The sequence below is a fragment of the Mustela putorius genome, unplaced genomic scaffold, assembly GCF_011764305.1.
Source record: "Mustela putorius furo isolate JIRA1106 unplaced genomic scaffold, ASM1176430v1.1 tig00000179_pilon_pilon_pilon, whole genome shotgun sequence".
In the NCBI taxonomy this organism is placed as follows: domain Eukaryota; kingdom Metazoa; phylum Chordata; class Mammalia; order Carnivora; family Mustelidae; genus Mustela; species Mustela putorius.
This window is the reverse complement of record NW_025421305.1, coordinates 8,526,124-8,539,756: the sequence shown is the minus strand read 5'-3', so window position 1 is coordinate 8,539,756 and position 13,633 is coordinate 8,526,124. Positions and strand designations below refer to the sequence as shown.

Here is a 13,633-nt window from a genome sequence, read left to right as displayed (position 1 = left end):
AGGACTCTTGCTGAAAGTGAACGGTACAGAGATGAACACAGAAGCCCAAAAGTTGGAAGAGGATCCAAAGGAGCTCACAGGAGTTCGGTCAAAGGAGATGGTCTTTGTCATCATCTTTATTGATAGCTTCTTCATTGACTTTCACTGGAGAACATTACAGTTGATTCATCTAGTCTCTGTTACACACACTTTCCAGTTTTTGCTGTTACAGATAATGGGCAACAAGTATCCTTGTACCCCTCTCCTTGTGTACATGCTGAGAGTCCACAGGGTACATATCTAAGACTAGAATTACCAGATTGTCTCCCAATGTTGTTCCAGGTGCATTAAAGAGGTCCTGATGCTCCCCATCCTTATGTATTCTTGAAGGGATCAGACCTTTCATTATGGTTTCAGTTTATCTTTCCCTAATTTTTAATAACCCTGAGAATCTTTCCATATGTTGTGATTTACTCTTCTGAGAATTGCCTGTTTATATCTTTTACCATTTTTCTCTTGGTTGCTAGGAATTTTATTTCCCCTCATTTGTTTAAGTAATACTCCTTAAGTATTTCAAATGTACATGAAGTGCTTAGCATGGTATCTGGTACACAGGAAGAATTTTATAAATGTGGGCTGTTAAAAAAAAAATTCCTAGGAGAATGACCAAGGGAGATGCCAGGAGGATAGCTGTGCACAGGCCTAGGAATCAACAGTTCAGATGAGGACACTTGAGAAAGTAGTAAATATGTGGCTAATAAACATCAATTATAAGAAACAAAAATAATAAAAGTTCATGAAATTTTAAAAAGCATATATCAAAACTATGAGACAATTATAATCCACAACTTAGGGAGAGGAGTGACTAATGTTAAAGTGTTCTAAGTGCCTTACTTTGTTCAGGAGGAAGGATAACGATGTTAAGTTTGTGTGTCAGTAAGTTAGGAGTAGAGTATAGAACTTCCAGAGTAGTAGAGGAAAGATAATGGCATAAGAAATCTTTGCCCTGGGGGCGCCTGGGTGGCTCAGTGGGTTAAGCCGCTGCCTTCGGCTCAGGTCATGATCCCCGGGTCCTGGGATCGAGCCCCGCATCGGGCTCTCTGCTCAGCAGGGAGCCTGCTTCCTCCTCTCTCTCTGCCTGCCTCTCTGCCTGCTTGTGATCTCTCTCTGTCAAATAAATAAATAAAATCTTTTTTAAAAAAAAGAAAGAAAGAAATCTTTGCCCTGGTTAAGAAGCAGTCATTGAGCTGACACGGGTATAAAAAATAGTTTGGCCTTTTTTTAAGTAAATAGAGTCCAACAGTCTGATTAGTCAGGAACTAGTGCAGATCAGCCTTTTATTAAAGAAATCAATGGAAACTATAGAGGTTATTCTCCTGGTGGCTTTCATAAAGATGGCATAATTTTTATTTAATGCAGACAGGGAGAGATTTACTGCTTTCTTCCATTCTTTTTTTTCCTAGTTAATTGTTAGCTGCTTTTTTTTTTTTTTTTTTCTTTTCTTCTTTCTTTCTTTCTTTCTTTCTAATCACAGACCTCAGCTCTTCAAACACAAAATAACAACTCTGGATTAAAAGTGATAATCTGTGTTTTGAACTTTGAGTAAATTCAAAGATTTGGCATTGGCATGATTGCAGGGCACACATCACTCTTAATCTGTGAACACAGAAATGCATTAAACTTGGTAGTTAACAGATGTACATAGAATTTCATTGCTAAAAGTAGTGAATTTTTTAATATAATTTCATCTTCCCTTTGAATTTGTTCTTGGTTGTTTTGCCTGACAACTTTTATACCTCCTCCTAACCTTGGCGCTGTGCACATAGCTGTCCCAACCGTTTGCGGGAACGGTGCGCTAAATACGCAGCTGTGACTTCCCTTTTGACGTTAGTGAACTCATGCTCATGCATAGCTTATACCTATCCTTGAAATCCACCTGGATTATAAATGTAATGGAAATTTACTGAGCCTCTGTCCTCTCTCCAGTGTTGAAACGTTTAAAATGGATAGACAAGGATTTGGCCAAGTTTGGAGGGAAATCTGGCCACGGTGTTCGCTTCCTTAATTCAGTCATGCATTCTGAGCCGATTCGTTTTCAAATCAGTAAACATCAATGCTGATTATTTTTCAAGTGCTCCCCATTACCATTTCCACCACCACTCCCTTAATACTGCTTTCAAAAGTGCTTTATAGCCACGAAGTGCCTTTTCTGATACGTGAAAATATTTTTTAGCACCAGGAGTAAAATTCTTACTTTCCCCTTCTTGAAATAGACACAGCCATTACTGCATTTTCTCACCCTCTTTATGCCATGGAATTAATTTGCACAGTGAAAGAAAAGATATTTTAAAATAAGTTGGCTTACTTCGCTTTCACGGGCCGTCTGAAAGCTCTGGTGGCCACAGCCCCAGCTCAGCTTCTCGCTACTACTTACGAAGAAAAAGCACCCGTGAGTGACAAGCCAACATGTAAGTCCGTTAATGAGGCAGCCGCTTCAATAACTGGTCATTTTTGGCAAAGAACCTGGGTCTATAAATAATTCAAACCACTTCGGCTGGGTCTTAGCAGCAGGAACTGTCAAAAGTGATATATGGTGCAAAACTTTATCCAAGACTGACCTCCCGTCCCAGGCAGCGTTTCCAATGCAGGCTGTGTGTGACTGACGATAAGCATGCTTGTTTTATATAAATGGCCATCTAGGGATGGCCAATTCAGCCGGGTGGTCAGGTTACCATAGGAACTCTCTTTTCTTACCCTCTGCTGCCCTGGACATTACCTTCCTTGCCTCCTAACCCTCTGATCTCTGGCACTCCTGCCTGCCTTGCTCTGCAGCTCATACCTAACCCCCAGGCCTATGGGTTTCCAGAGGCCCACTTGGTGGGTTTTGTTTTGTTGTGTGGGGTTTGTTTTTGTTTTGTAAGGAACTTTCCTGTTTCTGCTGTGGGCTCCTCAGATGAGGCAGGAATCCCATCTCCTTCTTTCTCCTCAGTACTTTGTATAGTGTCTGGTACAAAGTAAACCTAACCTTGTTTGTTGAATAAATAAGACATATTTTGAGTTTTTAATTTTTTAGAGGGTCTACTCAAAAATCTCTGTCTACAAACATGAATAAAAATACGAAGTTTCTTACTTTCTTATTTTTTTTTGTAAACTACATTGGATAAATTCAGTGTGAACGTCCTGGACATCTCATTCAAACCTGAAGTTGTAATAAGAGATGGACAACAGACAAAAAATCTTTAAAAAGTATGGGTTCTGTGTAGGGGAGATTTTTTTTTTTTTTAAAGACACTAATGGCCCATATCTTCTAAAATGAGGCTATTTTCAAAATCATAACCCTCGGGTCAGCTTAGGCAGGAGTCACCTAGAGGGGCGGACAGAGCAGAGATTGCAAAGCCAAGAAGGCCTGGATTTGAGTGCCATCTCTGTCACTCTCCAGCCGTGTCACCTCAAGCAGGTCACATTACCCTCACACTTCTGTTAGCTTCAGTTCCCTCCTCACTCAAGTGGGAATCATGAGTCTTTGCAATTAGGATTCAAAACTGCCCAGAAAGACAAGACGGAGCAGAGTTTCTGGCACACAGTAGGGGCAGCACATGATGGTCAGTGGTGGTTCTCAGGGCTTTGGAAGAGAAGTCAGCAGACCCCTGGAATTGGCTGGGAAACAATTCCACGATCAGAGGGAGGGGGGCCTGGCCTCCTTATATCAGACCCTGTCCCTCTCCCCATCCGACCCTTTCATCATTTCCATGGTCCAGAGTCCTCATTGCACAGACCTACCTTCACCTCACCCTCTCCTGTCTTGGTGGGGCCAGTGATCCTCAAAATAATGTCTGTGCTGCTCAGATGCTGTTGTGATCCCCATTTTACAAATGACAGAAGAAGCGAGGTACCTAACCTGACCAGCATAAAACACGGTTCGGAAATATCAGAGTCAGGATTTTATTCCCAGCCAGTCCAGTTACAAAGTGGCTGCTTGTACTGTTGTTTTGACTTCCTAGGAAGGAAAGACAGAATTCAGGTGAAAAAATCTTTTTAAATAAACTGTAAGTGCTAAAATGGCTCGTCTTGGAAAGCTAGCAAAGACAAAGAAAAGAACTCAGGTCATTTCTGGACAGTAAAGAACCATGGTCTGATGTGCATGTATTTGACAGTCTTTGTGTTTTCTTGACCAAAACATAACCCTACAGACTAGATTTGGCCCAGGACCTTGTCAGGTGGGTCTCAGAGCTCTGTCCTAGGCTACTGGTAATTTCATTCAACTTCTAGCAACATTCGTGCTTTCTGCTGGTCTTACGTTGGCATCATGCAATAATTTAATACTCAGCTCATACCATGACTTGTTTGCAGATGTGACCCCTCCGCAAACAGCTGGTTATATAGAAATCACTGACCTTCAATCAAAGAAACTCCGATATATCCCTGTTCCCAGGTAAGCCACGTTCACCTTTATTCTCATTTCAAATGTCAGATCAAGAGCAAGTCAAGTCTTACTCTGCATTCCAAATAAATCTGTGCTTTTGTCTCCTGAAAGAACAAAGCTCTCCCCCCTCCACTTGCAGTTAGCTTGTATCTTGCTGCTGTTCTGCATGCTTTACTGCTATTTTTATTTTCATTTGGGAAAAATGTTCAAACATTATATAGGTATAAGTCTAACAGCCTTTGAAGGCTTCATTTCTCTATCATTGATCTAGTCATTGACTGATCCCCAATGATAAATTTTTCTGTACTTGAAACAGTGTTTTCAGTATTGGAGAAAATTTTCATCTTATTAACTTTATTTTTTTCTAAGTTTTAATTTGAATTTCCATTAGTTACCATACAGTGTAATATCAGGTACACAGGACAGTAATTCAGCACTTCCATACACCACCCTGCGCTCATCTCGACAAGTGCCCTTCTTAATCCCCATCACCTGCATCACCCATCCCCCTCTGGTAACCATCAGTTTGTTCTCTACAGTTAAGAGTCTGTTTCTGGTTTCTCTCCTTCTCTCTCTTTTTTTTCCCTTTGCTTGTTTGTTTTGTTTCTTAAACTCCACATATGAGTGAAATCATATGGTAATTATCTTCTCTGACTGACTTATTTTGCTTAGCATAATACTCTCGAGCTGCAACCACTGTATTTTTTAACTTTATATATTAGTTTTCAGAGGTGAATGTGTTCAAAATGTCAATGAATTTAAATAGCATTTTTTAAAACGGTTTTTAAAAATGCTGTGAAGGCTATTCAGTAGCTAAAGTCTTCCAGAGTTTCTGAATGGAACTCATGACCATTCACTGCTTCTGTTATTGTCCAGTGATGGAAGCAAGGTACGTAAATCCACTAGACTGAGGACACAGAAGGAAAACTACATTCTTGGTTTCTACGCTTGAGGATCACAGTGTCCTCACTAGTAGCCCATCCCTTTCTGGATGCATCCGTTCCTGATCTCCCTCTCTTACTTGAACCACACACCTGCTCTGGTCTATTTGGTTCAGCTTCCTCATTCTTCCTTACTTTGCTCCCCAGCCAGCACCTCCTTCTTCGAATCTTTTCCTCTGCTTTGGCCTAGGTTGACACCACATCCCCTCATAACATATACTTCCTTATAGGCGACTGAGCCCTCACAACACAGGGAGAAAACCTCACCTGAACTCTCTAACAGAGGAGCCTGGAGAGCCTTCCAGCATGAGAGAAGGTCACCCTCAGCATCACCAGGCCACTTTCCAGCCACTCCTCCAACCCCCTAGAAGAAACCAGCCCAGCGTGACAGTACACAGTAACTCAGAAACACAGTTTCATTTCTTAGGACCCTTAATCGGGTTCAATAAATATAAGTAATCAAAGCATTACTCAAAAAATAGCTTTACTTGTTCCAACATATATAAATATGCCTTCTTAGAGCACCTTAATGTGTCAGTTTAATGGAAAATGGCTTTTAGTCATTTGGGGAAATTCCTCGTTCCATATGAAGTATATGCTTATTAAAATACACTATGAATTCAAGCAACAAAAGCAAAGAACAACTTTGTGTTTTTTACATTTCTAAAACCATTAATAATTTTTTCCCAGTATTTCTCTTAATTGCTCTCTCATTAGCCCTGGCTTTTATTTCATTGCTCTTCTCTTTTAACTTTCTGTGTGAACCGTACGTGATACCTGCCGTGCAAGAAACATCTGGCAGAGCAGCTGTGTAAAGAGCCCAGGCCAGCTGGACACCACAAGGGAGTCCTTCAGAGCCTCCATACTGCCCACCAGAGACAGAATGCAAGCCAGATGTGTCATTGTCAATTCCTTATTAGCCATATTTTTCCAAAGGAAAACAAGATAGGTGAAATTGACTTTAATCACATTTTATTGACCCAGTGTATTTAAAATGTTATCATTTTATCATGCACACTCTCTCCTTAAAATAAATAAATATATTTTGAAAAAATTTAAAAACATAAAATGTTATCATTTTGACACATATTCAATATAAAAATTTTAATGAGATATTTTATATTCCTTTTTTCTTCTTAGTCTTTGAAATCAGTTATGTATTTTACACTTTTGGAACATCTCCGTTTGGACTTGCCATATTTCAAGTGCCATGTGATTTGGAGTCTGTTCATTATCAGTATATCCTGAATTTCTCTTGAGATTAGCTATTGCCATTTTTGGCATATATGCAATCCAAGAGAACAACCCATCTGGATTTCAGTTTTCCTGCTAGTTGCTTAAATTTAGCATTCCGCTAGATAGCTGGAATTTTCCATCTGATGGCTAACTTCAAATAACAGAAAATACAGTAACACTGTAACACTACAGGGCCAAAATGAATACATCACTTTTGCCCCCAGTAAAGCTTGAGTCTTTTTCCTCAAGTTTTTGTATTATTTACATCTGTAAAATGATACTGCCTAGCTCTCATCTGTGGGTGTTTGGAAATCTGGGCCTCACTCTACTATAATTCTATGCATTCTTCAATGACCTTGCTATAATGTAGTAAGGAGAAGATACATTTAAAACAAGGTAAAGAAGAGATTCTAGAGTTGGGGAGCAAATTGTGGTAAATACGTGACTTTTTTTCAGCACTGTTTTTTGACATATTGAAGAAATTGCCCATAGACTTTTCAAGTTTCATGGTAAAAAGAGTTAAACATTTAGCCAGTAAATACAGTATTCCACAGTCTTACTTCTTGAGTGCTCTTGGAAGACTCTCAAAAATTATTGTTTCATGTAGATAAATTTCATTGTTCTGGGAGAGCCCTTTACTTCACCATCTGTACCTATTAATTTTCTTTACTAAGGCACATGTTCTTGGGGAGAGCACCATGAGGTAAATCCTGTATTATATCAAATGTCACCTTCTTTGAGTCCTTCTAGCCCTGTAAAGTAGTTCTGAAACCCTGGGACCCATACTACTGTTATCATCCTCTACATATTAACATTTTCTAAAACTTCTGTGTCCCAGAGCAGCTAGCTCGGTCACTCTGTCTAAGGCAGACTGGGAAGAAAGGTCAAAGTAGCCTTGGTTTATTCTTTAGAATATTAGAAGATTTTATCCAACATATAGTGGTTTTCCCAGGTCTACACTGATGGTTTATTATGTTTTTATTATCTGATCAGACTATCCCTTTAGTCCATTTATTTCATATAGAAAATATCAGATGTATTTAGACAGCCAACACTGGTAATTAGAACTTCTAATCTGTTTCTTTTGCACAGTGAGAGCTATATTCAGAAAAAGGAAGTATGCAGTTGACTTATAGGCAAAAGCTGCATCCCTAGAAATGAATATATAACAAAGGAAATATGTATATGTATGAAATATGTAATATGAGAAATACATAAATTCCTTGTTATAAATTCCTGTAACTCCCTAAGTTAGAAAATGCAAAATATTAAATACAAATGCAATTAAAGCCCATAGACAAGATATCAGTTTTCAGTTTCAGCACTTACACTGAAACTTAGAGCCCTAAGGAGTGAGCCCAGCATTGCAGGCACATGAGATCTGAGACGGTTTAGCATTCTTTTCCTTCTGACAGTGAATGCTAGCATCATCGGGAGTCCACAAATACAGAAAACATGTAAATAACCAATAGATAACTGTGGATATTTTTTTCTTACAGATGACTCTCTTGCTGTCTTTTAATGTGCTTGCTACTAGAGTATTTTATGGCAAGTTTAATGAACCAAAATTAGGCAAACTAGCTACTGATTACTGTAATTTCCTTATCAGATCAGAATATCTCTCGCCGTATACCACATGGCTCTCTACTATTTCGGACACAGATGCTCTGCTAGCTGAGTGGGGCAAAGGTGGCGTTGTTACCGTTGACATGGGAGGTCATATCAGGCTCTGGGAAACTGGACTGGAACATCTGCAGCGATCCCTCATGGAATGGAGAAACATGATTGGACGAGAAGGTGACAGACATATGCAGGTACCACTCAAACTGGCCTCCCCTCTTATATGCAGGGGCATATTCAAGTATATCTTTTAGTTGCAGCTGCCACAGTTGTGGAAACTTCTGGCCCCAAAACTTAAATATGGTTGCTTAATAGCTAAAATAATTTCTCATGATAGAGAAAGACAAACCTATCCCTCTAGAGAGTGAAAAAGTTAAAATGTGCCCCTTTTATGGTCAGTGCCTAAATATTCAGGTCCCTCACATCATAGCATGAAAATACAATCAGCTTTTGTTGTCTAACCTCCAGTAGTAGTCAGTTTCCAGCACCACCTTCACATCTGTTCTGACCGTTACTGCGGTCATCTTCAGCATGTCCTCATGCTACCAAGGAAGCAGAGATACTGATGTAAAATATAGCCCATTACCGTAGGGCCAAAACCTATAACCTAGAGAAGATGAGTAAATGGCACATCCGGTAGAGATGCATCTTGACTTAGCAGTGGTCAAAAGTTGCCCCAACCCTGCACTGAAAAGAAACATGGCAACAGGGCACCAAAGTGAGAGGAAGCTCCAGAAATGGCTCAGTCCACAGCTAATCTAGTTGCTGTCTGGAACTCCCATGAACAACGAGGAGAGCTGTGTGCCCATAAGTACTGAAGCATATCATTAAAGGATTTATTTGTAATTGATTTATTTTAATCTTTAGAAGAAAACTTCGCTGTTTACATTTCATTTTTATCCAGCAAGGTAGGAAGGAAAAATAGATTCCTGCCAGCTGTGTTGCTCTGTAAAGAACCAATTAGCAAGATAAAAAATTTCCACCAACTATTCCACTGATATCTGATTAATAATTACTCCTTTATGTGGTTATTTTTGTGATTTCCCTTAAAGGAGAAGGTTTAGATTTGTGAATGAATAATACATATTTTTCTCAGATTCTTAAAAGTTTATAGGAACATGGTCAAAATTGGCAAGCAACCTCAACTTTTTGAAAGGGTATGAATATATTAATTTAATTAAGCTAAAACAAATGTATTGCTCTAAAATAAACATGTCATTAAGTACAGTGATGCTATCATGGCAACAGACTGACTGTTGGTCACTATCCATAACAATAATTAGAAAATTAATTAACTGTGGTTCTGATTCTCTTATTATTCTAAGCATTAGTTTCTTTTTCTTGTGAATTAATCTCCTCTTTTCATTACAGTGCTTGAGGCCTAAGAGTAAATACTATTGTGTTTGTATTTCTTATATTTTATTTCAATCTCTCATATGTCATAGAAATGAAAGGTCCTAGTTTTCCAAGGGTCAAGATTGTGGCTTCTTCCACAATAGAACTTTAAAAAAGGAATTTTATTCATGATTTTCATAACTGGTCTTGACTGCTACAAAAGTTAACCCCTCTTTGCATTTAAGCCATATACTCTTCTCTTCCCTGACTTCCCCGACTCTGTTGTTCATCTTCCTTTTCCCAACTCCTAGCATAGTGATTGATACACAGTAGGCAGTTAATGTGTTTGTGTATGTCACACTCGTATATACTAATTGCACTGGCCACTGAAGCTATTTGATGAAAATGGAATTGTTCTTTTAAACTGTCACAAGTTATTCATTTGTTTTTAATGTAACCAAATAAGTATTTAGTGAAAGAGTATCTATAGCTAATAAGCTAGAAATGAACAGAAATATATTCTCTAATATTTCAAAAATAATCAAAATGCTTGGCTGAGGTTTTCAAGGCAACATCTGATCCTTCCCAAACCAAACTTTTTGCAGGAAATGTATAACTTTATGTCTCCAGTTCATAGTTCTGCTGTAGCAGAAATAAGACGTATTTAGAAATAAAGTTACATGTTTGAGAATTGGATGTTAGTTTCCCTTAGAAACTTAGGATAGATGTTATCCAACTTTCTCCTTCCATTTCTGTGTTCCTGAATCCATTTTGGTCGATATTGAAATGTATATTTATATATGTACTCAAACCGAGAAACAGACTGTGATCTTGCATCTTTATGTGTAAACAGACAGGATTAATTGTCCAAATGGTCTGCCATTGTTTTAGTTTTGGGTCACATCTCTCCTCTTCTCCCTGCTTGGTAAATAATGAGACTGTATATTTAATCGCTCTTATTTAGACCAGTTGGTGTGATTATTTATGAGTAGTTTACACAACCAAATCCAGATAGGAACCATGACAGAGCAATGGTTCTAACAAGCAGAAATGTGCCTTTTTCAATTCCTGTACTGTGTGATCCCTCAGGCTATTCCTCATTAATGGGCCCTTTATTCGGCATATGTCTACTCCTGGTTTTGGACCTTGAAAAATGCCTTTCTTGGAAATATTGAGAAAAAAGTGTATGTTCTCGGGACTGTCCTTAATGCTGGCTGAATGCCCACCCCTTCCCTGCTTCTGGCAGAGTAACCCGATCTCCACCTAGTGGCGAAATGGATTTACTTTACATCCTGGAAATTTGAAAGGCCTGCTTGGCACTTCAGTCCTTTAAGGCAACCCCAGGCCTGCTTGCATGGGGGGTGTACACACGCCTGCCTTGAATGGTTCCTGTTGGTCACGAGATGTTCCTTAAGGTCAGCAGTGAAGGCAGGCAAACAGCCTGGCAAGCCATGCCCCACTTATTGACCCACTTTTTTCCCTGATTCTTCTGCATGGGATCAGAACTGCTGATACTTAGATAAACGTCAGCTACACACTTTATCACTCTACTTTACATCTTGCTACATTTCAGTCTTCTAGAGTTATTAGTTCTTAGCCATTGTTGCTTTGAATTTTAATTTTTGCCGAATGAATTCATTGATAGTTTTCTTTCATGAGTACAGTTTGAAAGAGAGTATTTATTGAGCTCTGCATATAAAATGTGCTCATTAATTTTACATGTTTTGATAGGAACATGTGTTTTTCTCACAGCAAACAACAAACTCAAAGTGTCAGCATAACTGTAGTTCTAAAAGCCCATAATTAAGAATTCATATTTATGGGACGCCTGGGTGGCTCAGTCGGTTAATCATCTACTTCTGGCTCAGGTCATGATCTCAGGGTCCTGGAATGGAGCCCTACATGGGACTTCCTGCTCAGTGGGGAGTCTGCTTATCCCTCGCCCTCTGCCCCTCCTCTTGCTCATGCTCTCTTTCTCTCAAATAAAATTTTTTTTTTTAAAAGAATTCCTATTTGTTATTTTTAGACTCCATATTTTCAGAAACATGTGTTAATTGTAAGTCAAAATGTTTCTGACCGTGCTTCAGTGTTCTCTATAAAGTATATTTTTCCATTTTTGTTTAGCTACATTTGGATTTGTCCCAAGAAGGCTATTAAAGCTACATCCCACTTTTCTTCAAAACTCAGATCCTCTTCTCTAAAAAGCTCCTGGTGACTGTTCTTGTGGGAGCACAAAGGCTAAAAGGTTATAGCTGCCAAATGTTATTGTCTAATTACAGTAAACTAATTAGAAAGTAAATCATCTATATATTATTGGTAGAATCTCTCTGAGACCTTTGTATACTTGTAAAATGGAGAGAATCTTTGGAACACACTGTGGGACTAGAACTTACTCATTTGTACAGTGAAGATAGTGCCCAGTACACAGTAGATGCTTAGTACAGGCATGAAACAAATACATAGAAAAGATAACTAATTTATATTAAGCACCATTAATCCTTTCCCCCATTTAAAGAAGACATTCTAGCAATATGAGTAAAGGTGAATTGCTGCACTTTGGTAAATAATCCTGTCCTTTTCTTTAACTACTAGCTCAACAGGATTTTTTTTTTTTTTTTTAAGATCACGGTAAGATAGTAAGTCCTGCTTCTGGTTTTAGAAACCACTAGATCATTTCACTGGACCTCTAATAGCACATTTAGTTTTGCAGTATGCAGACTGTTCTCTCCACATGTGAGGGGGCTTGCAGTTCTTTTTTTTAAGGAGGATAGTTCGTAATTCACTCTTATACTTCATTCTTCACTTTGGCCAGTAACTCTGAAAATACTTAACAGTCTAATTCAGTGGGTCATTATTACAGAGCAACCCATATTTTATAGGATTACTATATGTACATGTATCTTTGGAAATCTTCCTTGGCTCAAAAGGTAATGCTTTTTTTTTTTCCTTTTTTTTTTTTTTATAATTTCCCACCATATCTCCTAGCAATATGAGTAGAGCTGGTTTTCAGCAAGATGTTCTAGCCACTTGCCTATGCGGTAGCATTTGAACAAGACCTCTAATGATTTTCCCATGTTCCTGCTAGAGAAATTCCCAGCCATAGAAATTCATTTTGAATCTAGATTCGGAATAAGACTTAAAGATTTGAATAAGGTCTCTAATGAAAATGCAAGATGGCAGAGGAGGAGTACCCCGTGGTGTGCTGATAGACCAGCTCTTTGAGGAGGGAAGGGGAGGGCCGTTTATAATATTTGCCAATTTCCATGGTGTAAATACTCCCTCAGTGGCTGATTTCAAGCAACCAAAGGTTAAGAATCTAGTTGCTAAATGCCTGAGTATTTAGCAGCTATCTCTCACAAAGTGGTACAGTCAGGCTCCAGTGTGCCGCTGTCTTGATTAAACCTTTAAACCCCACCCCCTGCCCCACTAGGAAAATTATCACAGTTACCTATCTGCAAGGTCTTTCAGAAATCAGGCAACAGAAATGTAGGTGAGAGAGAGAGGCAACAGAAAAAGGAAAGAAGTACTAAGAACACGGGTAAGTTGGTGTCGCATTATCCTTGGGAAATGTTGAAGCCTGCCGCTGTCCCAGTCATAGATTGGCGATGCTCCTTCTGAACCAGGAATTCAGTCTGAACAAGGAATTGGGAAGAAGTCTGCGCTCAAGTACGATGACGCTTGTGGGTTCATGAGCACAAGCTGCCGTTTTTAGAAACACCATTTCCAAAGGAAATCACCAGCTGGTTTTGACATTCATCCAGAAGCAGTACTTCCATTAGATCACAACTTTGTTGGTAACTGCTAAATATAACTAAAATTAAATGAGCAACCACCTCCCCGAGACAAGCAAATCAACAAGCCTATGACTTTCAGGGAGGTCATGAGTTTTCATTAACCTTTTACACATATCTATCTGACAAAAACAATAATCCTCTAAATCACAGTAACTGTGGGCATTATGGTGCCTTAAACTAACATTAAAAGCAGAAATATCATCTTGCCTTCTCATTGTAGAAAAGACCTAACCTTAGGAAGTTGCTTTTCACATCATCAGCAACAGAAGTATTCTGACTCCTTTCTTTCATGGCAAACCTTAATA

At 38.8% G+C, this 13,633-nt stretch overlaps 1 protein-coding gene across 2 annotated transcripts in view; it reads left to right on the top strand.

Annotated features, from left to right (window-relative positions):
• Window positions 1-13,633, top strand: part of VWA8 (von Willebrand factor A domain containing 8) — a 325,814-nt gene that overhangs the window by 233,059 nt on the left and 79,122 nt on the right. For both annotated transcript variants that reach the window (XM_004759284.3, XM_045076623.1), the window contains 2 exons: window positions 4,330-4,411; window positions 8,189-8,393. In XM_004759284.3, coding sequence (XP_004759341.1) covers window positions 4,330-4,411; window positions 8,189-8,393 — 287 coding nt within the window. The remainder of the gene's footprint in view (window positions 1-4,329; window positions 4,412-8,188; window positions 8,394-13,633) is intronic.